We start from the raw sequence: 27,896 nt of genomic DNA, 5'->3' as shown, positions 1-27,896 counted from the left end.
GCTTGGGATTCTCTCTCTCCTTCTCTTTCTGACCCTCCCCCACTTGCGCTCTCTGTCTCGCTCTCCCAAAATAAATAAACATTAAAAAATAACAATAAAATAAAAATCTTTAAAAAATAAAAAGAAAATATAGTAGGAAAAAGATACCACTTAGAATACCTGCAAAGCTACAAAATAATTAAGAATAAATATATCTGAAAATCACAAAACAAGAAAAATCTGAAATATTATAAAGATGTCAGATGTCCCTCAATTGATCTCTCAGTTCAATGCAATGTCAATAAAAATCCAAAAAAACCATATTGATATGGAAGAACAAAGATAAGTTTCAATGAAAAAAAACAGGGTGCAGAGTCTTATTTTAGAAAATTCAATGCTTACTAAAAACTATAACAATTAAGGTAATGTGGTATTGGGCCAGGAACTTTTTTAATATACAGATAAACAAAAAAGAATAGAAAACCCACATACAGACATGTTGATAAATAGAAACATCATATAGAGCAGAGATAAAAATGATCTACTCAATAAAAGAAGCTAAGATAAATGCCTATCTATACAGAAAAAAAAAAGTAGATCTTTTTCTTATATCATATAGAAAAATAAATTCCACATGACAAATTAAACTTAAAACTTTTAGTAAATAGTATGGAAAGGGACACCTGGGTGGCTCAGTTGGTTAAGCATCCATCTCTGGATTTCTGTTCAGATCATGATCTCACAGTTCCTGAGATCCAGCCCCATGTCAAATTCTGTGCAAACAGCATGGATCTTATTTAGGATTCTCTCTCTCTCTCTCTCTCTCTCTCTCTCTCCCTCTCTCTCTCTCTCTCTCTTTCTCCCTCTGCCTCTCCCTTGCATGCTCTCTCACAGTCTCTCTCTCAAAATAAATAAATAAACTTTTTTTAAAGTATGGAAATATATCTTCTTTACTTTGACAAAGGGAAAGTTTCTCAAACAAAACTCAGTGTAGAAAGCCTGAAGAAAGTATTAATATATTGGCATTAAAATTAAAACTTTCTAAAAACAAAATATAAACTAAGTGAAAAAAGAAATCACAGACTTCAAGAATATATTTGTAGCCCATTTACTCAAAGAAGATTAGGATCTGGAATATACGTAAAACTCCTACAAATGACAAAGACTCTCTGATCAAGCTTTGGTCAGGCTCCTCTGAGCCCTCTTCTCAACGAGGCCTCAATCTTAGGCTTTGTGTGTGTTCTTGCAGGGTCCAGTTGTAGCAGGAATCCTGTTAAATCAGTTTTATAAGGACTCCCCTACCTGTGATGTCTCTTCTTAACAATTTCCTATCCACTGACCCTTTCACTCTGCTTATTGGTTACAAATCCTCAGCTGCCTTTGCTGTATTCCAGGTTGAGTCCAATCCCTGTCCTCTGCAGAGTCGACCCTAGTCTGGACTAAAGTTCTCTTCACCATTTTAACAAGCATCAGAATAATTTTTTCTTTAATATAAATCAATAAAAAAACTCAACTAAAAGTACGGGAAATAGATGAACAGGAAACACAAAAGTAAGCTTATGATCAATAAACAGATAAAGAGACACTCGACTTCACCAGTAATCAGAAATATACAAAGGCAAATCATAAAATCACAAAAAGACATCGTTTTAAACTCATTAAAATTGGCAATAAATTTTTTTACTTAGTTAATTTTTAGAAGGGGGGTGTATGAGTAGGGAGGAAGAGCAGAGTGAGACGAAGAGAGAGGTAGAAAGGGAAAATCTCAAACAGTCTCCACAATCAGCACAGACCCCATTGTGGGGCTCAATCCCACGACCCTGGGATCATGACCTGAGCTGAAATCAAGAGTCAGATGCTCAACCTACTGAGCCACCCAGGTGCTCCACCAATAAATTTTTTTAAGTATTGCTAAAGAAAATGTGAACTCTCTTCTGCTGTTGACAAGAATGTAAAAAGCATAATAGTTTGGAGAGCAATTTACTGCCATTCAGTAAAATTATCTGTGAGCATACCCTATGACCCATTTCTTCCGAGTTTAGCTATATACCCCAATCTTTCTCACAGAGGTTCTGCAAGACAATCAAGTCTTAATGCCTTAAGGTATCCATCATGTCTAATAAATTATTTTTTCTGTGTATGTAGAATGATACTCTGTACCATCCTCAAAAGCTGAGAGAAAACAGTCATTTTTAAATCATTTTCTTGTCTCACAAAGTTGCAGTTGAAGAAAGCTCTAGGTCAATGACTCTGAATCAGAATGTCATCCAAGGGCATTTAGAAGTGTGAAGGTAATGGGGACTATTTTTCCGTTGTCATTAAGGACTGGAGTGCTATGTCTGACAAATAGCACCCCAAGAGCCTTAAATGTTTAATATCCTTCAATGTGCAGGGTGCTTTAACACAAAGAATTGTTCTACACGAAATGCCACTAGCATGCACCTCAGCCCTAGACAAACTCTACACCCAGGCACAATGAGACATGGATAAGAATGTACATTGCAGCATTGTTGTTATAGCAAAAAGCTAAAAGAGAAAAAGGCAATGTTAGAGGAAGTGGATCAACAAGGAGTGGTAACATCACGCAGTTAAAATGAATGAAGTAGAAATAGAAGTACTAAAATCTGGGCAAAAAAAAAGGAAGTTGCACAATGAAATGTCCAAAATACTATTTTTCTCAGTTTTAAAAATGAGAAATACATTACTTGTGGATATATAGATACATAATAAAAATATAAGAGCATGAATAGATATGGTAAGGTTAAATTCATGATGATACTGATACAATTCATGTATGCATATGATAGAATTCTATAAAGCAGTGAAAATGAATGAACCACTATTCAAGCAACAATATAAATGAGCTTCACAAAAATGCTATTGAGCAAAAGAAGCCAGATACAAAAGATTACATACTCTATGAAAAACTCCTATATGACATTAGAGCTCATAGGAGCAGTTTCCTTCGGATGGAAAGGTATAACCACAAGAGAAGGGAAAAAAAGGGTTCTGAATTGCCAGTGATATCCTGTTTCATGGTATAGGTAGTGGTTCCAGGAACAAATTTACTTTGTAAAACTTCACAGAGGGGCGCCTGGGTGGCTCAGTCGGTTGAGCTTCCGACTTCAGCTCAGCTCATGATCTTGCAGTCTGTGAGTTTGAGCCCCGCATCAGGCTCTGTGCTGACAGCTCAGAGCCTGGAGCCTGCTTCAGATTCTGTGTCTCCCCTCTCTCTGCCCCTCCCCTGTTCATGTTCTGTCTCTCTCTGTCTCAAAAATAAATAAACATTAAAAAAAATTTTTTTAAACTTCATAGAACTGTACAATGATGACCTATCTACTTTTCTGTATATTTTGTCTCAATAAAAATGTTTATTTACAGAAAATTTAATCATCTTTCCTCCTTTCTGCTGTCCCACCCCCACCCAGCTCTCTTCCAAGCATCTCTTCCTAACTGCCTAATTTGGGTCAGTCACACCATAATTTTTTTCTATAACCCAGGCTCATATGCTCATTTTTGGTCTTTCAAGCCTAGAAGACCCAATTCTTGCCAAGACTGACCAATACTACTGGAACTTTTATCATATTTGTCTTTCCCTCTTTCCCACCAACATCAAACAGAATTGTTTTTTATCTTACTCTGCATTTTATAAATCAAGTTCAAAACCAAAACATTTTTGGCATCTTATTCTGATAACTCATAAAAAGCTTCTGTCTACTCTAAGTAGGATCCTTTGAGGATATTTTAAAAGATTCTTTGGATAGGAATAATAGGATAGAAATTAGTCAACATATCTATGTCAATTTCTAGGGAGACTGAAAAGATTTTTCATGGGAAGTCTTGTCTTTGAATATCTTTTCTCTTTTCTTTTTTACTCTCAGATATTTATTCATTCAACAGAAATTAAATAGGATGTGTATGTACATATATACAGAGGGGAAAGAATGCCCTAAAAGTCTACAAGTTATACACGAGTCAAATTCCATAACACTTTAATTGTGTTTGCATGGACCTGATAGTATATATCAATTGATTAAAATTTTAAACTCCACAAAAATAGTAACCATATAATGTTTATCAGGAGATTAGCTAATATCTTCCCCTTTCATTTGGATACCGTAGCAGTCCCTGACTGAAACCCTTAAGCAACTGTCTGTCCTTAAGCAAATAGACAGAATAGTACAGATTTGACTACCTTGAAAAGCACTTTCATATACATTAACTATTGGATTCTCCCAGCTGTTTAGTAGTTGGTAGTACCAAAGTTCTTTTGTTAAGATATAATGCGTCAGTGGTAACGCCAGCCTCCCTGCGTGAAGTCAGGGATGTCCTAGTTGCCCAAATGATTGGTTAATTTAAGGAGTCATAGCAGATAACCCTAAGTCCCTCCTTAAGGATTTCCCTTAGGAACATCTTTAGGAATGTCCTTTCAACTGAACTGAATGTGTCAGAGTGTGACAGAAATGCACTTAGAAGTGCATAGCTGAACAACTCTGATAGAGAATCTGGGGCACAAAAACTGATAATATCATTCAAATGGAAAATTAAATTAGACTTTAAAGTTTTGTTTCATTAAGTCAGAGTAAATGTTTCAAATTCTTTTAGTCTATTTAACAGAAAGTCAATGTCAGACTCGCAAGCATTTACATTCGGAAGGTTGTCTTTATTACCAGATGGCCTTCAAATTTTAAAAATCAAACTTTAGTTTTTAGGAAAAGTACTCAAATTGTAAAAAAGGTAAATAAAGGAGATAAGAAACCGTGAAATTTTGTATTTTATCCTCTCAATGTGTTACTCTCTGTTTCACTGCATTTCCCAGTGGAAAAATACAAAGAGATTCAAAAGCCTTTGTGGCTTAGTACAAAAAGCCCTCTTGTAAAGGATGTTGTGTAAATAATTAAGCATATAGATTTAGAAGTTATTCCCGGAGGAATGAAGATTCAGTTGATAGGATTTGATGAGATCGCTATGATTAAAAACTAAAGAAAGATAAAAACTGGCAAATGGAAGAAGAGAAATATGTATTTATCATATGCATACAATGTATCAGACACACCATTACATAAGTAACCCGCCAACAAATTATTTAATTTTGCAAAAAAAAAAAAAAAAAAATCATTAGCTTAAGGATTTTTGCTCATCATTTAACAGAAGAGCAAACAAAGGCTCTGAGACATTAATTGATTTTCCCCAAATCATACAACTAACATTTTACTGCTGAGATGTGAACATAGGCCCTGTGTAACACCACAACCCTTGCTTCCTCCTCCACATCCAGTTGCCCTGCAAGGGAAAGGAGATTCAGAGACAACACCAGGGAAGTAGTAGCTAACATGACAGATGAAGGTTATTGCAGCATCACAGAAGCCACCTAAGAAGCAATTCCAAGAGGGAAGGAACGGCTTTCGGTGAAGAACCTGCCTTTATATTCCTAGCATCCAGCCAATAAGAAGTACTCAAGTATGTGCTAAACTACAGGTATGTCTCAAAAAGAATGAGAATGCATGTTAAGAATATGGCATGTGGGGTCCCCCGAGTGGCTTAGTCGGTCAAGCGTTTAACTCTGGATTTCAGCTCAGGTCATGATCTCACAGTTCATGAGTTCGAGCCCCGCATCAAGCTCTGCGCTGACAGAGCGGAGCCTGCTTGGAATTCTCTCTCTCTCTCCCTCTCTCTGCACCACCCCTGCTCTCTCTCTCTCTCTCTCTCTCCCTAAAAATAAACATTTATAAAAAAAGAATATAGGGGCGCCTGGGTGGCACAGTCGGTTAAGCGTCCGACTTCAGCCAGGTCACGATCTTGCGGTCCGTGAGTTCGAGCCCCGTGTCGGGCTCTGGGCTGATGGCTCAGAACCTGGAGCCTGTTTCCGATTCTGTGTCTCTCTCTCTCTCTGCCCCTCCCCCATTCATGCTCTGTCTCTCTCTGTCCCAAAAAATAAATAAACGTTGAAAAAAAAAAATTAAAAAAAAAAAAAAAAGAATATAGTGTGCCACTTAGAAAAATCACTTGTATCACCCAATAAGAAATTTCAGAGAACAGGTAGTATTTTTTTTTAAATCAGACATGATTAAATATTTGAGGAAATGATTAAAAAGAGGAAGGCACACATAAAGACTAGTTAGCAAGTGAAAATAATGGGCAGAGTAGCACAGGGTAAGGGTTAACAGATGGGCCTATGATCAGGGTGTCTGGGTTTAATCCTAACCTAATACCTGTGTGACTTAGGTTAAGTTACTTAACGTCTCTGTACATCAGTTCCCACATTGTTAACATGGAGATAATAACTGTACGGACCTCATAGGATTGTTTCTATAAGGAATAAATGAATTAATATACGTAAAGTGCTTAAGAAAGTATCTGACACAGAGTCTTCGGTATTAGTTTTTCAAGAGGCTGGACAGTGTAGGAAGAGGGAGGGTTGAAAACTTGGGGAGTAGCAGAGTCAGGAAGAAAGAATAAGGTAAAAAGACCTGAACCCATGTTTGTAGACATGGGGAGAAGTAGAGATTCAGGAAAGATAAATGGAAACAGGAAAAAGCCATGGGAAAGATGATCACATTTGGAGGAACTTGCTTTAAAAAGAGAAAGGAGGGATGTCTGGGTGGGTGGCCTGGTCGGTTAAGCGTCCACATCTGACTCTTGATTTCGGCTCAGGTCATGATCTCATGGTTCATGAGACTGAGCCCCATGTCAGGCTCTGCGCTGACAGCCCAGAGCCTGCTTGGAATTCTCTTTCTCCCTCCCTCTCTCTCTCAAAATAAACTTAAAAAAAAAAAACTTAAAGAAAAAAAAAAAAGACAGAGAGAGAAAGGATACAAGTCCTGACACAAATATGAAGGTGGAGAGCAGATAAGGAGACAGAGCAGTTTTCAGGATATAAGAGATGACATGAGACAGCCAAGTTCACAGATTCCAAATAACGATCTCCATCTCACTAAAGAAGCAAAGGTAGGAGTGGGTATTTTGCAGAGTAATGAGAAGATTTTAGAACAGATATTCTTAAAAATTTGAAAAGGTTCACTAGAAATGAATAAAAATGTAGTTAGTATTAGAGAAGTGGGCTAAATTCAGAGAGGAATCAGGTATCAAGTTTTGTGACTTTCTAGCACAAAGACTAGAGCCAGATAAAATGGCCTGCAGGGCAAGGAAGTGTTGAGATCCAGTGAGAGCAAATTTTCCTGATGTTGGATCCCTACCCAGAACTCCTCTTCACTACTGTCCAGGGACATCATCTGCTTTTCCATAAATACCAGTCAATCAAGAAATATGAAAATAACTTCTTACATAATCTTATTACTTACACAGTTTTCAGTTTTAGCTAGTGCCTGATATAACCACATATAGGAAAGAAACCGTTTTCTGTTTTCCAAATATTGTGATTTTATTTTTTTAATATGAAATTTATTGTCAAATTGGTTTCCATACAACACCCAGTGCTCATCCCAACAGGTGCCCTCCTCAATGCCCATCACCCACTTTCCCCTCCCTCCCACCCCCCATCAACCCTCAGTTTGTTCTCAGTTTTTAAGAGTCTCTTATGGTTTGGCTCCCTCCCTCTCTAACTTTTTTTTTAATTCCTTCCCCTCCCCCATGGTCTTCTGTTAAGTTTCTGAGGATCCACATAAGAGTGAAAACATATGGTACCTATATTTCTCTGTATGACTTCAAATATTGTGATTTTAAACAATCTGTAGGCTTTGAGTGAAATACAGCAGAATGGATATATATATATTTATCTGTAGTCCCTCCTGAAACTCCTTAAAATAAAGAAATAAAAGGGTCATAATGTCACAGGACAGAAAGCATGGCAGATGATATGACAACATTGAGATATTTATTTTGGAAGATGAAAAGTGGAGGATCGTTCTAACTGACTTCATACAAGAAAAAAGTCAACAAGAAACAAGGTGATGTGGGGCCAAGAATCTCAGAGAACTTTAGGGAACGGAGGCACCAAGTACTTCTCAAGGTGATGGAAGAAGAGTGGAACTAAAAATAAGAGAATTCAGGGGCACCTGGGTGGCTCAGTTGGTTAAGCACCCAGCTCTGAATTTCAGCTCAGGTCATGATCTCACGGTTCATGGGATAGAGCCCTGAGCCAGGCTCTGTGCTGACAGCATAGAACCTGCTTGGGATTCTCTCTCTCTCTTTCTGTCTCTCAAATAAATAAACATTAAAAGGGAAAAGAAGAGAATTCACTGTAAGTTTATTAAGGGAGCAATCAGAACCCCAGATCTTTGCTCCCAAGACCATGCATCAAGGCAACCACCCCAAATGATGACTAGAGACTCAGACTTTGAGAAAATTGAAGCAGAAAGACCTTTCCTTTAAGGACCTAAAGAAAACTGAAAGCTGAAATGAAGTGTGGTGCTGAAGACAGGGGTATGAAGTCAGATAGGCCCAGTGCCCAGTCCCCTTCTGTTCCCACACGACTCCCAACATGAACAGCCAGGAATGCACACCTGCCTTCCCACCTCTGGGCAGGAATGGGGAAAAACCAAGAACCCAAGAGAAAAGAAAAGACCTATATAAGCCCCACACATATAGACAGGGCTTCTCATCAGTTTTTTTTTTTTTTTTTCTATCTCATACTTTAAAAAAAAGAACGTAGGGGTGCTGGCTGGTTCAGTCAGTAGAGCACACAACTCTGGATCTTGGGGTTGTGAGTTCGAGCCCCACGTGTAGTGTGGAGTTTACTTTTTTTTTTAATGTTTATTTATTTTTGAGACAGAGAGAGACAGAGCATGAATGGGGGAGGGGCAGAGAGAGAGGGAGACACAGAATCGGAAGCAGGCTCCAGGCTCTGAGCCGTCAACCCAGAGCCTGACACGGGGCTGGAACTCACGAACCGTGAGATCGTGACCTGAGCTGAAGTCGGACGCTCAACCAACTGAGCCACCCAGGCGCCCCTGGAGTTTACTTTTAAAAAGAAGAATGCTTTCCACATTCTGGTATATTTCAGTTAGGTTATGAAAGGGCAGAAAGTTTATTCTATCCTATTGATGTATACTCAGTACTTAGAATAGTGCCAAGCACTCAGTAAATACTTGATGAATGAATTAAGTGTATCTAACATCTACTGGACTCACATGAAGACCCAAGCACCTCAAAAATGTAATCTCTCAATTTGGAGATTATCGCTTCATGTCAGTTATTGACAAAGTAAGTGCCTCTAACATCACCACATTTTGCAGCTAAATTCTACTTCATTGCACCTCAGTTTTTTAAAGTATTTATTTATTTACTTATTTACAGAAAGAGAGTGACAGAGACAGCGCAAGTGGGGAGGAACAGAGAGAGGGAGAGAGAATCCCAAGCAGGCTCTGCACTACCAGCACAGAGCCCAATGTGGGGCTCACAACTCACGAGTCATGACCTGAGCTGAAATCAAGAGTCAGATGCTTAACCGACTGAGCCACCCAGGCACCCCTTTTGCACCTCAATTTTAAACATAAAATTCACCATAGTTAACTTCTAAAAATGGCTGATAATAATTGTTCTTTTATTAGGGGAAAAAAAGGTGACTCATCCCTTTGTCTTTATTGGCATCAATTCCCCAATGAAAGCACAAAAGGTTTCCTTTAGGAAAAAGACTGATTACAGACTACAGGAGAAATAAGTCACATGGTCCCTCTAGTGGCCCAGAAAAAGCTAACACTCTCCAGAGTACCTGACATCTCTAGGAAGTCAACACCTAACAAATACAGTCCTTCTAAAGCTATAGATTCCCAGGGAAAAGACTCATCTGGCTGTACAGATACTTACATGATTTCACAGGGTTATATAATAGAAAGAGAAAAGAAGAAAGCAGCAAGTGTCACTGGGAGAGCTGTGAAACATCACCTAGTGGCAATAACTGAATAAGGCACACACACATACACCTGTGCATTACATGCATTATGGTGCCTAACATTTACAGGATCTGAAGCAAGGGTACTAAGGAAGTCTTACTAATTTGTCTAAATATTTAAAAGTTACTGGGGAGCCTGAGTGGCTCAGTCGGTTAAGCGTCCAACTTCAGTTCAGGTCATGATCTCACGGTTCCTGGGGTCGAGCCCCGCGTCGGACTCTGTGCTGACAGCTCAGAGACTGGAGCCTGCCTCAGATTCTGTGTCTCCCTCTCTCTCTCTGCCCCTCCCCCACTCACACTCTGTCTCTCTCTGCCTCTCAAAAATGAATAAATGTTAAAAAATTTTAAAGATAAAGTTATAATCAAGCTAATAAACTGTATCCTCTTACTGTAATAAATATACTTTCATGCCAATACATTTTTTTTAATGTGTAAAGCTCTGGTTTTTATATGACTGAACACAGACAAAATACCAAAGGCAACTAAATTGCATAGCTGAGTATTCTATGATGGACCAGAATTGTTGGGATGGATATTTATAAAGACGTCCCTAAGACATGCATTTTAGTTATTCTGTAACAATGCTTTTGTTCTTCCTATATTCTAGCAAAATCCAGAATCACACTATTATCTAGATTGTCATATAATTTACATTCTATTGATAGAATGTCAAATTAGACTACCTTTCTTAACTCACTCTTAGCTTCTTATTATTTTCAATTTGGAAAAAAAAACTTCATTGAAGCAATAGCAACAAGAATCATCAACAAAATTCTTAAGGCAATAAATACTTGGACTCAGAAATGAACCATGAATTTTCCATGTCCTGTTCTTCCAATGGGGTCATATAGGTTAAATCCTTTTTATCATATAAAAATTAGAGGGGCACCTGGGTGGCTCAGTTGGTTAAGCATCCAACTCTTGATATCAGCTCAGGTCCTGATCTCACCATCGTAGGATCCAGCCCTGCATCAGACTCTGTGCTGAGAGCCTGCTTGGGATTTTCTCTGTCTCTGCCCCTTCCCCACTTCCTCTCTCTCAAAAATAAATAAACATTTTTAAAAGTTAGAAAATGTTTAAAAAAGGTTTTTAACGTTTGTTTATTTTTAAGAGAGAGACAGAAACAAAGGATGAGTGTGGGAGGGACAGAGAGAGAGGAAGACACAGGATCCAAAGCAGGCTTCAGGCTCTGAGGTGTCAGCACAGAACTTGACATGGGGCTCAAACCCATGAACTGTGACTCAAACCCATGAACCGTGACATCATGACCTGAGCTGAAGTCAGCTGCTTAACTGATTGAGCCACCCAGGTGCCCCAAATTAGAAAATATTTTAATTTTATTATTAAAATCACTATCATATATATTACTCTATTATCTCTTAAAGCAATATCTTAGCTCTTAGGGTATTTCTAAAATTCTACTGCTTTCAATTTTGTGTGTGTGTGTTTTATTTAATTTATTTTTTTAATGTTTTTCTTTATTTTAGAAGGAGAGAAAGAGAGAGAGCACCAGCCAGGGAGGGGCAGAGAGAGAAGGAGACACAGAATCCAGAGCAGGTTCCAGGCTCTGAACTGTCAGTACAGAGCTCGATGCGGGGCTCGAATTCATGAACCATGAGACCATGACCTGAGTCAAAGTCAGACGCTTAACCGACTGAGCCACCCAGGTGCCTGTTGTGTGTGTGTTTTAAAAGCAATTTTACTTTATTTTATTTTTATTTATTTAAATCCAAGTTACTTAGCATATAGTGTAGTATTGGTTTCAAGAACAGAATTTAGTGATTCCTCACTTACATATGACACCCAGTGGTCATCACAAGTGCCCTCCTGAATGCCCATCACCCATCTAGCCCATCCCCCCAGTCACCTCCCCTTCAGCAACCCTCAGTTTGTTCTCTATGTAAAAGAGTCTCTTATGATTTGCCTACTTCTTTGTCTTTATCTTATTTTTCCTTCTCTTTCCCTATGTTCATCTGTTCTGTTTCTTAAATTCCACATATGAATGAAATCATAAGATATTTGTCTTTCTCTGGCCTATTTCGCTAGCATAATACACGTAGTTCCATCCACGTTGTTGCAAATGGCAAGATTGCATTCTTTTTGATCACCAAGTAATATTCCATTTACATACACACACACACACACACACACACACACACACACACACACACCACTTCTTTATCCATTCATCAGTTGATGGGCATTTAGGGTCTTTCTATAATTTGGCTATTGTTGATAGTGCTGCCAAAGACACTGGAGTGCATGTGCCCCTTCAAATCACCATTTTTGTATCCTTTGGATAAATACCGAGTAGTGCAATTGCTGGTTCTATTTTTAATTTTTTGAAGAACCTCCAGACTGTTTTCCAGAGTGGCTGCACCAGTTTGCATTCCCACCAACAATGTAAAAGTATTGCCCTTTCTCCACATCTTTGCCAGCATCTGTTGTTTCCTGACTTGTTAGTTTTAGCCATTCTGACAGGTGTGAGGTGGCATCTCATTGTGGTTTGATTTATATTTCCCTGATGCTGAGTGATGCTGAATATCTTTTCATGTGTCTGTTAGCCATCTCTATGACTTCTTTGGAAAAGTGTCTGTTCATGTGTTCTGCCCATTTCTTCACTGGATTATTTGTTTTTTGAGTGTTGAGTTTGATAAGTTCTCCATATATTTTGGATAGTAACACTTTATCCAACATGTCATTTGCAAATACCTTCTCCCATTCTGTCAGTTGCCTTTTAGTTTTGTTGATTGTTTCCTTCCCTGTGCAGAAGATTTTAATCTTGATAAAGTCCTAATAGTTCATTTTTGCTTTTGCTCCCTTTCCTCCAGAGACATGTCTAGTAAGAAAGTGCTGTGGCTGAGGTCAAAGCGGTTGCTGCTGGTTTTCCCCTCTAGGATTTTTTTAATGCAATATAAAAAGAAAACTGAAAATAATGAGGCTCCTAGGTGGCTCAAGCGGTTAAGCGACTGACTCTTGATTTCAGCTCAGGTCAGGATCTCATGGTTCATGGAATTGAGCTGTCAGTGAAGAGTCTGCCTGGGATTCTCTCTCTCCTCCCCCACCTCTCTCTGCCTCTACCCATGCTGGCACTCTCTCTCTCTCTCAAAATAAATAAATACATTTTTAAAAAAGAAAATTGAAAATAATAGACATTACTCAGTACTTAAGTCTATCTTCATTTAAGACTATACCTTCAACCAGATGGCCAGAAAATAGTCCCCATAAGAAATTAGTGTCGGGACTATTTGCATGGCTCATCTCAAAGCCTGGTGTATGGCTGTCATCCTGGAACACATCTTCTCTGACTGGAGTTGGACTTCTAATTCCTGGAAGTATATTTCCAGAATCCTAGCTTCATTACATCCTCTCACTAGATTGGTAGTTTACCTTGGTTTACAATTCCACAGTTGTTTCTATTCAGAATACCAAAGGAATAGTGCCACTGGTCTCCAGAATTGGTATCAGAAGTCCAATACCATTTCAATTCCAGTTCCCTTGTATATAACCCATTTGATCACTCTCAAAGATTTTAGAACAGTTTTTTCTCAGATATTTGCATAGCTGGTTCTTCTTTCTCATTATCCAATTCTCTGCTGATCTGTGGAGGGACCTTTGTTGATCAAAGAAGTCCCCACGTGTCACCCCACATCACCATATTACATTTTCACCAAAGTATTGCTACATGAAATTTTCTTGTTCTACTCTTTTCTATATTGTCTACTAAATAAACTATGGCTTCACAAGAATTCATTTGCTTCTGAATCCCCAGGGCCCAGGACAGTGAGCAGGTACTCAATAAATGTTTATTGAGTAAATGAATGAAAGCCTGTGTACTAGCACTACCAGAAATAAAGTAAGAACAACTTTTCAACTGATATTTCTAAATTATGTGAAACAGGATCATGTGTAGGATCCCATTTTTGTCCGGGTGCTAATATTTATACAAATATGTCTTCTGGCCATAGTAAATCATAAATCAGGATCCCAAAAACTTTAAAACTAAAATCAAACTTTCGAGCAGTTCAATTTATTTGCCCTCAGAAAGCAACAGCCTAGGGTCAAATTATCTTCTTCCTCTAAGAAAATTAATATTTATCAAGTCAAGAGTTAATGTCATCATCTTGATTCTAGTAGAGAATTTGTGACCTGAGGAAGGCAATCCAGCAAGAGTGCAGGCTTCAACATCAGATGGCCTCAATCCTGATCCAGGCTTTGCCACGCAGGAGCTGTGTGTCCTTGGGGTGGTTATTTAACCTTTCTAAGCTACAATCTCTGAATTATGACAGTTTCTATCTCCTAGACTATGATGAGGGTCCAAGGAGGCCATTCACTTAAAATTCTAGGCAGAGTCCCTGAGCATTAATAAATGTTAGCTATAATTATTGTGAGAAATTATCTACTTGAACATTTCATATTCTTTGCAAAATCTTGGCTGAAAACATCATTCATTACATTGCATGAAATAATTTCCTCTCTTAGTTTAGTGCTAACACAAAACTGCCTCTTCAAACACACTTGAGATTTTCCTTAATCAGGTGGGGCAAAGTATATGATGGATCATGTTTTCTTTCCAGAAGGAAACTCAGGTCATTTGCCATAATAACCTCTTCCAGATATCTTTTTTCTACTTAATTGTTTTTTCCTAGCAGACTTTCCTTGATTCAATGTTTCTTTTCTACATTATGTTTAACTTTGTAGCTTCTGGATCTACTATTTACTAGCTGAGTGACCCTGCAGAAGTTATTCAACATCTAAAGTCCCATTTTCTTCATCTGCCAAATGAGAATTATTATGAACACAAATGACACTGTTACCCGAGCACCCCTTTTTCCTAAACACTCCTCTACTCCATCCATACGCCCTGGCAGTCATACAAGGGGCCCAACTCTATTAGTCTAGAAGTGGACATCTAATGCAAGCCGGACCAAGGAGACACTTGCCAGGAATTTTGTATTTAGAACTGAAAGAGTCAGGTTAAATTTCCTTCTGGTGGCTGAAATTATAAGACATAAATCTCAGGAGTTGCTGGTGGCTGTGTTTCCCACCTATGGAAGGAGTCACCGCACAGTGAAAGAATGGCTCTAAGATACAGGAAGGAGGAGAGGGCAAAGGAGTTCTAACAGTCCTAATGGTTCCTAGGTTCTCACTCTTCCTATAGCCTGGCTGTTCCATTAGACAGCCCACTGTCTTTCCAATAAACTCTCCATTCTGCACGCATAATTTGTGTTTGATTCCCATCATTTGAAACTGAAACAGTTCGAATACATAGAAAATAAACCCTACTTTGAATAATTGCTATAAAAAGTAAATGAGACAAAACAATTAAGTGCCTAGCATATTACCTGGCACATAATACTCACTCAAGAAATGATTCCTATTAACGTTATTTAGAAGATGGAGATACAAATCCTAAATCAATTAATTAATGAACATGACTTTAATAGCTTACAAATTTTGTTTCTTGCAGTTTCAAAATTACTCAAAGGGATTCTTTGGTTTTGGATCTTGAAAGAATTGCAAAATAAGAGAAATGCTCTGATTAAGTTTGCTACATAGCCCTAAATCTAAGTTACTCATACATACAGTTAAATGATCTTGGGGAATAGTGAAGTCTCAGATCCAGTAACCCACAATTTCTTGCTTAACTCACTTGTTTAGAGTAAATATAGGGAGGAAAATTGGAAAAAGAATACAGACTCACATTCCACTTACTTCCACATATACAAGAATAAGTGAGACGCACTTCAGTGTCTAAATATTTACTTGGCTGCATTCACTTTTCACATTGTATAAAGGATGCAATATAGTAAAGTGAAAACGCCATACCTGGAGAGATACCACACTGACATTATCAAAATGGATGTGTCCGTTAGGTTCTGTGACAGCTGGATTTGCATAACACGTGACACCATTGATTGCAGGTAACGTTTTAGGTTGATGAGTTTTCTCACGAGAAGGACCAAAATCATCATTTGAAAAGTGGGTATGATCATTCTACATGAAACAATTTTTAAAGGAAGAAGAGGTTATAAGAAGGAAACATGGTACCTCACACATCCAAGAAAGCAGGGAGTCTAGTGTTTTTTATTTGTAAGAGAAAATCTGTATGACTATTCAATATGTAATCTTTTTAGATTTATAAATGTATCTTCATATATTAGATTTTGTTTTTTCTGTTTGTTCATGTTAGGGTACATATGCCTCCTTATTTTGATGAACATGAACGAATACAAATTGTGCACTTTTGACATTTAATTGTTGGTACTCATTCCAAATTCCACAGTATGAATCAAGTGTTTCTCTTACCCTTATTAATATATGGACTCTTTTCTTTCTCCTCACATTCACCAGCTTAAAAACTGAGTAGTTCATAGAATTATAAGGATAAAATTCCTGCCTTTATATGCCTATACAGCTATTAAGTAGATGTAGGGGGTCAAACGTCATATATTTTAAATAAAGTCCATTTACCTGACCATATGCCTTTAATAACATCTTAAGCACTCTTTCAAAAAAGAAAAGTACGTAAAAGCCACCAAACACAGCAACCGCCTTCTCAACATAGTTGTCACTTTTGGGATTGAATCCAAAAGCCTAAGAGAGAAAAAAGTTCAGGTAAAACTAAGTACTTTAACGTGATTTTTAGAAAATAATACCAAAATTTTTCAGTATACAATTTTTACCAAAGTTCTAAGTCCATCTTCAGATGAGGTAATATTGGGAAATACCCACAAAAATTACAAAACAAAAACTCTGAAATTTAAGTAACCAAACTGTAAGAGATCACACAGTGGTCTTATAACCAAAGTTCTGTTAATTAAAGACCCAGAATATCTTCTAGTTTCTTGGCTATATCCTTCAGAAACATTTGCCTTGAGAGAGGAATTTTTAGTAGTAAAGAAGAAGCACTGATTCTCATCTTTATAGATAATATTAGATCTGGGTAATAAAAAAATGAGACATTGATAATCCATTTTCTCTTAAAAGTAATGTATTTGTCCATCATATCCAGACTCAAATTTTTAAAGCAAACATGGCAAAGCCACTTGGATTACTGTTTTCCCAAGAGAGACCTTTTTTTTTTTTTAATTTTTTTTTCAACGTTTTTATTTATTTTTGGGACAGAGAGAGACAGAGCATGAATGGGGGAGGGGCAGAGAGAGAGGGAGACACAGAATCGGAAACAGGCTCCAGGCTCTGAGCCATCAGCCCAGAGCCTGACGCGGGGCTCGAACTCACAGAGTGTGAGATCGTGACCTGGCTGAAGTCGGACGCTTAACCGACTGCGCCACCCAGGCGCCCCGAGAGACCTTTTTAAACCTAGAGGGTCCTGGTAGGTCCTAAAGAGATAAAGAACTCAAGGGCTGAGCCCAAGAAAGATTTTCACACACACACACACACACACACACACACACACACGAGAATGAAATAATCCACTGTCTAAAGGACACAGGGCAAGAGCTGGAGTTTCAAACTATAAAGAATCGAGGTGTTCCTAACAGACGAGAAACACAAACTTAAGTAAAAGCTATAGTAAATATATAAGGACATTTTGTGGTATATCTTCAGTAAGTTTGACATTGCATGCTCTTTAGAAAAATCAATAAATAATAAAAGTATGTGGAAAAATTAAAGCTGCCAAATGCAAGACAAAAAAAGTTTTAAGGCCCTCAGAGGTGTCCCAATGCTGTCTGGGCACGTCCTGGTGGCTAGCCTCCTAGAATATTAATTTTATCTCCAACACTGACATCTCCTGTAGCTTGAGACAAGCTTTTTCTTCTGCTGTGATTCAGCTTTGTCTCATCCAACACTATCAACCAGACCATAAAATGCTGTGAGAATTATGGAGCCTTAAAATGTACAAAGTGCTGAAACATTTAAAAGAAACAACTATTCACAAAGAGCCAACATCCTTACCTCTGGAATAAGCTGGAAAATGGCATTTGAAAATAGAGTCCCAATAGCCAGACCCACAAAAAATGTCAAAATCTTAGGGAAATAAGATTTCTTTATCAATGGAGTCAAAACCAATCCGAGGAGAGATGCCAGATTAATAATGGTCACTGACAGGAATCCATATCCCCAAACTGTAGATGAGAGGAAAAGAGTAGCAATTAATCAAAGCAAAGGGGCCAAAAATGAAGTCTTACTGTACATTAAGTTTGAAACAACTTGTTTCTTCAAAAGCTCGAATCAGATATCTTCTTTAAAACAAGATCTTCTCAATGAAAATTATACAGAAAGCTGTCAACATTACTATAGAATAATATTCATAGTTACAGTGCTTAAGCCTTCATCAGCCCTAAAGCACCCTTATGGGCTCAAAGAACGTTATAGCTTGCAGGGGGCGGCGGGGGTGGGGGGGATCTGGACAAGGACAACATCTAGAATAACGACAAACCGTGTGAGGCCCACAGGCTCCAAGTCACCTACTTTCATCCGTAGCTTGAAGCCTAGTTTAAAATTCACACTTTCAGAGCACCTGGGTGGCTCAGTCAGTTAAGCATCTGACTTCAGCCCAGGTCATGATCTCACAGTTCCTGAGTTCAAGCCCTGCTTTAGGTGAGCACGAGCCCTGCATTGGGTGAGCACCCCATAGGTGAGCCCTGCCTCTCTCTCTCTCTCTTTCTCTCTCTCTCTCTCTCTCTCCTTTTCTCTCTCTGCCCTTCATGGGATTCTCCCTCCCTCCCTCTCTCTCTCTCTCTCTCTCTGCCCCTCACTCACTTGCACCCTCTCTCTCTCAATAAATAAATAAATAAAACTATTGAATCTTTAAAAAAATAAAATAAAATAAAATAAAATAAAATGGAGTCTTTCAGAGGAATATAGAGGCAGTGTGACTTTCAGGCAAAAGGTTCAAGGTGATAGGTGGAGGGTAGGGGTGGAAATGGGTGGGTACGGGTTAGCTTCAAAGTGACCATAGTTGCTGACACTGAGCTTGTCATAATCACTTGTCTGCAGGTGCCTGTGGAGAGCACCTCCTTGGAAAGACAGCACCTGGGCCCTCCAGCTGGGGCCTCCAGGACCCGGACTCAGCCAAGTGCAGTGAGCACTCAGGAGGGCAGCACATGGGAGCCAGAGAGAAGCTGCATTGCACAACTGGCTGCATTGTGCAACCTCAGAGTAAGGTGAAAATATCTTATAAAGTGAAGACTCTGGTGACAGAAGGAGATGACGCGTCTTTGACCTCTATCTCTAAGGCCTGGTACCCAATAGGTGCTTAATAAATGTTGCTTATGATGAAATGAACGAATGTGATCAGCTAATGGCATATGTGACCTCAATTTCCTCCAGATTATCCTAGAGGGGTTGGTTTCAGGACACGCTCAGAGTGCAGGTGAAGAGCGCTGTGTGACCCCAGGACAGTCACGGATGGCAGTGCAGGCTGACATACAAATGGGCCCCTGGAACTGTGCAACACGTGGCTTTGCCTATGCCTCACACGCTGTGCACAAAGGACAACATGAAAGGTTAGAAAGCTGCCTCTGCATTGCCACTTCTTTAAAATGCGGAGAAAGCATTTTTAAATGTTACACCTCTTTTCTCACCGACACCCTCAGTAGAGTACCATAGTAACACCTAATGCTTATGAGTGTTCACCATTGCCAGGTACTAAGCCAAGAAACTGACATGTATTAATTAATTTAATACTCACAAAACCCTGTGAGGTAAGTACTCCTATTACCTCCTTCAAACAGTTGAGGAAACCAAACCATATGGAGTTCAAATGAGCTGCCTGAGTCATGCAGATGGCAAGCTGAATTTTGAGCCCAGGTAGTCTGGCTCCAGGACCAACATATTTTAGCAACATGCTTCCTTACTCCTGTGAAGGTATTCTAAGTTTTAAAAGACCAAGGAACTGAACAAAACTGTAAAAATTTTACATTGTGCTTCATAAATACAAGATTGCTCACCATTATTCTAGTTCAAGCGATTCTACCTACAAACAATCTTCGCAAATGTTTATGGAGCCTAGGATATAGACCAAACCATGGTTCCTGCCAACGAGGAACATGGATCTTCTGCTTATGGAACTGGGAAATGGTGTAGGCACAGACACACACAAAGCAATACAAGTTAGTTTGTTCGGCATACCAAATGAAATGAACAGAAAATAAATGTTACTGTTACCACAAGACTCATCACAGCACTGACCATGACTTTATCTTCTCCAGATGCTTTCCTATCGGTTCCAGACCCCTGACCAGGCCCTGCAAAGTCATCTCATTGGAACTACAAAGGCCCACCTCATTCCCATTTACTACCTTATCACCTAACACAAGCTACCTACTCTCCTTAGACTTTCCACGTGGAGAAAGCTCTCCATCCCATATCTCCCGCCGTGGTATATTGATGTGTGGTTCCCCTTAATACAAATAGCCTTCTACCCTTCACAAGCCTGTATGCATGCATTCATTCAACAAACATTTATAATCTCATTGGGTAAACAGGAAAGACACATGCTGAAACTAAAATAAAAATGCACAGTTTTTGAGTACCAAACTAAGGCAAAAACCACATACACATACTAAACACATCACCTTCCCCTGAGAAATCTGTGATTTCCATAGATAGCACAAATGTTAGGATCAATTTCAATTTCTCACCCCAAGCAGTCCATTTCATAGATGATTGGCGACCAAACTCTATCAATTTTTCTTGAGGCCTCTCTCACTCCAACTTCTCCATCCTCATTGCCAGTGCCTTGAGTTGAGGCCCTCAGCCTCTCTTACTTCCTCTTCTGATGCATTATGAGTCTTCTGTCTGGTCTTCCTCCCCCTACTTGACATGGCCTCCAGACTTACATCCTAAAACACAACTGGTCATCTCATGCCCCTATTCAAAACTGCTGTTCATAAACTGACTCCCTCACAACTTCTCCAGTGTTATTTACACACTTCTCAACATGGCCTTTATGCTAACACAATGCTTTCCAAGTAAGGAATTACCTTTACTTGTGGCCGTTTACCTGAAAACATCCTTCTATCTTTCACTGCCTAAGAAACTCACACGAGTTTCTCTAAGCCAACTCCAAAACCTCTTCTATGAAACTTTCCTAGCTCCTCCAGACAGCTGTCCCCATGGCTCTTTGATTAAAGATAATTGGGCCATATACCATATCTTGTGTGCTAAAGTAGTTTTATCACTTTTATATTTGTCTACACGATACAAATTAAGACATTTTCAAGGAGATGAGCTATGTTTTTTCATCCTTAGTGCCTAAAGTATTGCCCAGAAAATAACACACATTCTTTAATGAATGAACTTGTGAATGTCATATTTCATGACATACATATTTCATGACATTCATTCACATACAGCCCAGAACTCTTGCCAAAAAAAAAAAAAAAAAAAAATTGCCTATTTAATCTTTCTAACCTTAGTTACTATTGTATATATTTATCAGAATTACTTGGGGAAGTTGGGGAGTATGAATCATCATCTTCTAAGCATACTACATAACTTCCTCTTCTTGTATTGTCAGGACATTATTGAAGAAAAAAATTCCATTCACCCACTCAACTGGGGCACCAAAGAATAAATTACTATAAGAAAGTTACTTGGCCCTCTCCACATGTACAAAGGACTCCCTCTAATGATCTGATTCAAAGAGGATCCTTTCTCTCTCTTCTTAGTGAACTCTGAAAGATTTTGATAAATTTCCAAGGAAAATTAGTAACAATAGCTAACAGTTATTGAAAGACCACTATTTGTTAAGATTCTTCTAAAAATTGCATCTACTCTAACTCATTTAATTCTCCTATTTCATAGAATTTCTACAAAAATAAAATAAGCCAGTTAATGTTGTCCCTAGTATATATAGTAAGCCTCCAGTACATGTCCTTATAATTTAAAAAATGATAAATTAGTTAGTAGACCACCATATAAATTTCAGTTCATTTAGCTCATTGTTATATAAAGAACTAGGAGTGAGGAGCCCTGTGCTCTCATCCTTCCTCAGATATCCTACCTGGAGGAAGCCATTCAACATCTCTGGAGCTTAACTTATGTTACTGATTCTACTACAGAATTGGACAATGTGATCTCCAGGGATGTGCAAGTAAAATTCTATTGTTCTTACTTATTATTTGCATTAAACAGCATCCTGTGACCCCATCAAAAAAAATGCACCAATTTTGGATCATTAAATTATTGTTAAAACAATTAATCTATGTCCTCAAGAATTTGATTTACTATCAGTTTATGGTATTCATCAATAAGAGCTTAGAAAAGCACCTGAAAGGCAATTTCAAAATCACAAAATAAGAGGTCTCCGATAAATGAGAATATTTTATCTGCCCACTGAAACATCAGTGTAAACATGTGTATAAAATCCTTATATCACGACTCCTTTGGATTAGTTTTATTTTGGTTTTTCATTTTTTGAATGAGCTCAGAATTGACTCTACATTAGTAAACAGTTACATCAAGAATCAAGTGCATTTCATTACTTAAAAGAATAGGCTTACACAAGGAGCACGGAATGGAGTGAACCTATGAACAAATTTATACGAGGAATGAATACAGACTTCCTTCTCTGTGCCAGGCACTGTTCTAAGCACTTGCATATATTAACTCATTTGATACCCCCAACAATTCTAGAAGGAAGGTAGTATAATTATTTCCATTTTATAGATGAGATGTCTGAGGCACAGAGATGTTAAATAAATTGCTCAACACAGAAGCACACATAGTTGCACTAAAATAAAACAAGACAGTGCACCAAATAAAGGCAATATAGTGTCAAATTAAACATCTTAGAGTACTCTACCAGTTACCCTAATTCTCCAGAAATTTTTCTCTATCTTCTCCCACCCCATCCCACCCACTCCAGCCCCATTTCAATTCCTAAGATTATGTATACCCTAAGAGCCAGTTCTGTCTTTCTTGGGCCTCTGTCCAAATATTTGGTGCCTGCCTAATCTTGTAACTTAGAACTATTGATTTTCCATTTTATGACTTTGTAGTGTTGACCCTGAAATCCCCTCACTTCCTGCTTCCCAATTCCCTGTTCCTACCTCCCGGTTCCTGAGATAGAGGAAACCTGGGAATTAGGGTTTAAAACACTTTTGAATGCAGTCACTAACATGCAGAGTAGAGGACTTGCTTTTTCTGAAGTTTCATCTCCTATACCCAGAATTATGTACATGGTGGATATATTTTATTTAACAGACATATATATATAGTGCCTAAGCAAATGCTATATTATATTCTACGTGCTTTACAAATATTATTTAATCTTTATAGCAACACTATAAGAAAGGTACTGTTTTAGATAAGAAGACTGAGGCAGAAAGGCATAGTCATGTGCCCAAAATAGCTGGAAAGTTACAGAGCTGGGATTTGAGTCCAGGTGAACTGGCTTCAGAATCTATGTTTTTATTATGTTAAGCTATTATTAAAAGTTAATATACAAAGCATTCCTGAATTTGCTTTTGAATACAAAATGCAAATTATATTAGACAAACTTGTAGAAATACAAACATATTCCTATTTAGTATATAATCTAGAAAAAATATTTGCTTAAACAATTCGCTGTGAAATTATTGTTATTCACAAAATTGCTAATTATATTAATAAAGTATATTTGGGGCCTTTACATGAATGTAAATACAGAATATAAAAGAGAACATGGATCATGAAGCTGAGACAGCTGGGTTTGAAAAAGGCTCTATCACGTGAAAGTTGTGTACTCTTGAGCAAATGACTTTATACTCTCCATACATACGTTTCCTTGGCTGTAAAATGGGAGCAGTAGTTCCCACATCGTATAGTTGAATGAAGATTAAATGAGTTAACATAGGTCAAGTATTTGGAACAGTACTCACCCACATAGTAAATACTGCGTAACAGTCGACTATTATCATTATTTTTGCCATTGTTACCACTCTTGTTACTAAGATAGAGAGAGATCAAAGTACATACATATTCACAAAGGAATAAGTCAGTGGAATCAGCACTTCCTTTGTTGAGGTGTCCCTTTTCTTCTCTATCTTCTCTCTCTTTATATTCTTTTATACTCAAGTTAGATGTGCTCACTCAGACCAGTGGCTTCAAATGCCACCTCTAAGATGACAAATTTCTAGCCTTGACCTGTTGTCTGAACACTAAATGTGTGCATGTCACTGACTACTGTACAACTTTCCTTGATGGTCTACATCAGTGTCTCACACTGATCATGTGAAAAATTATACCCAATCCTCACCACTTGCTTCCTCCATAAGAAACTAGGAAATGGCACAAACATCTCTCCAGCTTCTGTGGTTCAAATCTTGACTCATCTTTCCCAACCCCCACGATCTAATCCAGAAGCAAATCCATTTTAGCACAGTTTCCAAAATCCATCGTGGATCTGATCACTGCTCCCTTCTACCTCTCCCATCTCAGCCCAAGTCCCCATCATCCTTAGCACCAACCCTGGGAAACTGCCTCCTGACTAATTCCCTTGCATCCACTCATACCACATTACAATTTATTCTTCAAACCGCAGGTAGAATAATCTTGTACAAATCCAAACAAAATCATGTCACTCCCCCATTTATAACCCTACAGTGTCTTCATACCACATTCAGAGCAAAACCCAGTCAATTTACTGCATCCTATACGGCCCAGGGCATCATTTCCTTCCAGTCTCCCTCTTGCTTCCTATGCTCCAGACACACAGGCTTTCTTGCAGTTCCTTACATACGCCAAGCTCATTGTCAAGCTTATGGTGACTGTTCCCTTGACCAAGAATGTTCTTTTCCCAGAGAACATCTTGCCGTGGTCCTCTCCTTACCTTCAGTCAGGACCCTGCTCAAATGTAATCTCATCAGAAAGGCCTTCTCTGATGTATTGAAAATCACACTCACTCACTGTCTCCTTCTATCCCTTACCTACTTAATTTCTTCATGGCATTTATCACTCTGAAATTACATTACTTATTTGCTTGTTTGTATAAATGTTTATTATTTCTCTTCTCCATTATACTGTAAGCCCTGAAAGGGCAGGACATTTTTCTTCTTTGCTACTGAATCCTCAATGCCCAGAACAGCATTTGGCATGTCATTCAAAAAACATTTATTGGGGCACCTGGGTGGCTCAGTCAGTTAAGTGTCCGACTTCGGCTCAGGCCATGATCTCACGGTTTGTGGGTTTTGGCCCCATGTCGGGCTCTGTGCTGACAGCTCGGAGCCTGGAGCCTGCTTTGGATTCTGTGTCTCCCTCTCTCTCTCTGCCCCTACCCCACTCGCGCCCTCTGTCTCTCAAAAATAAATAAACTTTAAAAAAAATTAAAATAAAAACATTTATTGAATGAACAATGTAAAAAAAAAGAGAATTAAAATATCCATGTGGGTCAGGTTAATGATTTGAGGGTACCAAGAAATTGCACATAGCTGGAAAACAGACCCGTGGAAGAAATAGTTTATTTTATTTGGAAAAGAATTCTTCTACATGGTTAAGTAGGTGAACTATACAGTAAGCATGCACTTGTTTTCTCGGATTTTAGAATTTCTTTGCAGCAGGTTGTTCCTTTGAAATGCAGTACGTATGGCAATACTATTACAGGCACTTAAAGAAGAGTCACTGGCATTTTCTTTTGTTAATGAAAATTAAAACAGTCATAACTCATAACCTTAATATTTAATCTAAATGGGATATTCCTTTATCCCTTTACTGAAAATTACAGATAAATTGATAAGCTTTTAAATAATAAGATAAGCACAAGGTAAGGGAAATCACCTTATCAGTTATGAGCCAAATAGTTAACATACAATCCAACAAGTACAGTATAAGGCATCTATTGTTTAAAATCAAGAATTGAGTTTTACAAAGTTTTTAAGTGGTACCAAGTATAACTCTGACTCCACAAATGTTTTATAAAGTTTTTAATTGGTACCAAATATAACTTTGACTCCACAAATAGAAGAGCACAACTTATGAAGCTTAAATGAGTTCTAATTATTCTTATTCTAAACACTTTCAGAATATAAGCATTTTACCAACAGCTTCTAGGTAGATTAAATAAAAGCAATAAAGCAGAGAAAGAAGCATGTTGATTTAATTTCAAACTAGCCTATAGGCTTTTCAAACAAACAGGGGAAGAAAAAAAAAAAAAAAAAACTTCCAACATACCTTCCGAAATATTTGGTTTTGTTTTGTGTTTGGGCCGATCCTCACAAGGATGAAAGTTCAGTTGTTGTAAGACTGCTGGACAGATGACAGAGAAGTTGGAGCTGCTTATCTGGGTAGTATTTGAAAAGCCATGAAGGGAAAAGATCTCTTCAGCTGATAGACACTGAAACAGGAGAAACAAAGTAAACATATGTGTTAGCATAGTAAAAGCATGCAAGCAAAGATACTCTAAGGAGACCCAGGATATTTTATCTAGATACACAGCCCAAACTTTACACAGAAGCCCTGTAATTTTAAAACAGCCCACAACGCTTTAAACCTAGAAACAAGAAAAAGATAGCAAAACAAGGGGGGAAAAAAACTCTTCTTGTCTACCTATAGCAGCCAAAAAGGTAAGAACTAGTTTGGGGATTTCCAAGGACTTTAAAAATATTAAAAGTGGACCAACAAGTGTCAAATGAAAAGCTTTAAAACTATTCTATATTCTCAATCTCCCCTCTCTGTTTTTCTTTAGATAGAATGGATATTTTGTGTAGGCAATTGGGGTAGCTCTCTGCAACGTTTCTTGTAGACAAACACCTGGCTCCTTTACAGTTTCTTAGTTAAGAAACTCATCCATGCTCCTAGACAGCAATAATAATCCCAATACACAAAAGTTGTTTTAAAGCATATCTTTAGTACATGTGGTAGTTTGCTAAAATATGTATTGTTCTCACTGATAGCGGGTAGCTGTTCTATACTATATAAAGTTTTAAAAATAGTGCTAGGCTGCATAGAAATTCATTAACTATCAATGAGGAATAAAATCTGCATTAGGAAAAAAATTCTTTATGAAAATAACTTTTTAAAGGTATCATTTTACTTACTCTTTACTCTTGGGCATATTTTAACTGTAAACCATAGTCCACATACTTGCATTACCAGGAATATAAAAGAAAGTAAATGTGTTACTATTGTTAATAATTGTTGTAAGAATTATAGAGTGTGAAAAATATCCATTCACTCAAACAGAAGAGTCTATCTTTAATAAGTACAATTGAGAAAAGTTCTTTACATGCTTCAGCCAATATTCAAACTAAGATCTTAGCTTTGTACTATAGTCTAGACTCTGTTCTCCCAAAATTCACATATTGAAGCCCTAACTCTTAATATAATATTTAAAGTTGGGGCTTTTGAGCCCCACGTTGGGCTCTGTGCTGACAGCTCAGGGCCTGGAGCCTGCTTTGGATTTTCTCTCTCTCTCTCTCTCTCTCTCTCTCTGCCCCTTCCCTGCTCACAATGTGTCTCTCTCTGTCTCTCAAAAATAAATAAACTTGAAAGAAAGAAAGAAAGAAGAAAAGAAAAAAGAAAGAAAGAAAGAAAGAGAAAAGAAAAGAAAAAAGAAAGGAAAAAAGAAAGAAAGAAAGAACAAAAGAAAGAAAGAAAGAGGAATAGGGAGGGAGGGAGGAAAAGAGAGAGAAAGAAAGAAAGAAGAAAGAACGAAAGAAAGAAAGAAAGAAAGAAAGAAAGTTGGGCCTTTGGGAGATAATTAAGTTTAGATGAGGTCATGAGCGTGGTGTCTTAGTCCAGCTAGATTAGTGGTCTTAAAGACACCCAGAGAACTTGCTTGCCCTCTCTCCACCATGTGAGTAGACAGCCAGAAGGCAGCCATTTGCAATCCAAAGACAGAGCCCTTACCAGACAGAGGCCCTTCTGACACCTCAGTTTTGGACTTGCCGTCTCCAGAACTGTAAGAAAACTAACTTCTTTTTTTCTTTAATTTTTTTAATGTTTATTTGTTTTTGAGAGAAAGAAAGACACACAGAGTGCGAGTGGGGGAGGGTCAGAGAGAGAAAGAGACACAGAATCTGAAGCAGGCTCCAGGCTCTGAGCTGTCAGCACAGAGCCTGACGCGGGGCTTGAACTCATAAACAGTGAGATCAGACCTGAGCCGAAGTCAGACATTTAA

General features: G+C 38.1%; 1 protein-coding gene across 2 annotated transcripts in view; it reads right to left on the bottom strand.

Moving 5' to 3' along the window:
* Positions 1-27,896, bottom strand: part of SLC39A8 (solute carrier family 39 member 8) — an 81,965-nt gene that overhangs the window by 28,095 nt on the left and 25,974 nt on the right. For both annotated transcript variants that reach the window (XM_030313353.1, XM_030313354.1), the window contains exons 3-6: positions 25,949-26,111; positions 17,750-17,919; positions 16,304-16,426; positions 15,659-15,826 (exon numbers count right to left, since the gene is read on the bottom strand). In XM_030313353.1, coding sequence (XP_030169213.1) covers positions 15,659-15,826; positions 16,304-16,426; positions 17,750-17,919; positions 25,949-26,111 — 624 coding nt within the window. The remainder of the gene's footprint in view (positions 1-15,658; positions 15,827-16,303; positions 16,427-17,749; positions 17,920-25,948; positions 26,112-27,896) is intronic.

This window comes from Lynx canadensis, chromosome B1 (genome assembly GCF_007474595.2).
Source record: "Lynx canadensis isolate LIC74 chromosome B1, mLynCan4.pri.v2, whole genome shotgun sequence".
NCBI lineage: Eukaryota > Metazoa > Chordata > Mammalia > Carnivora > Felidae > Lynx > Lynx canadensis.
Note: the sequence above shows the minus strand (reverse complement) of the source record. Positions and strands in the feature narration are given on the sequence as shown.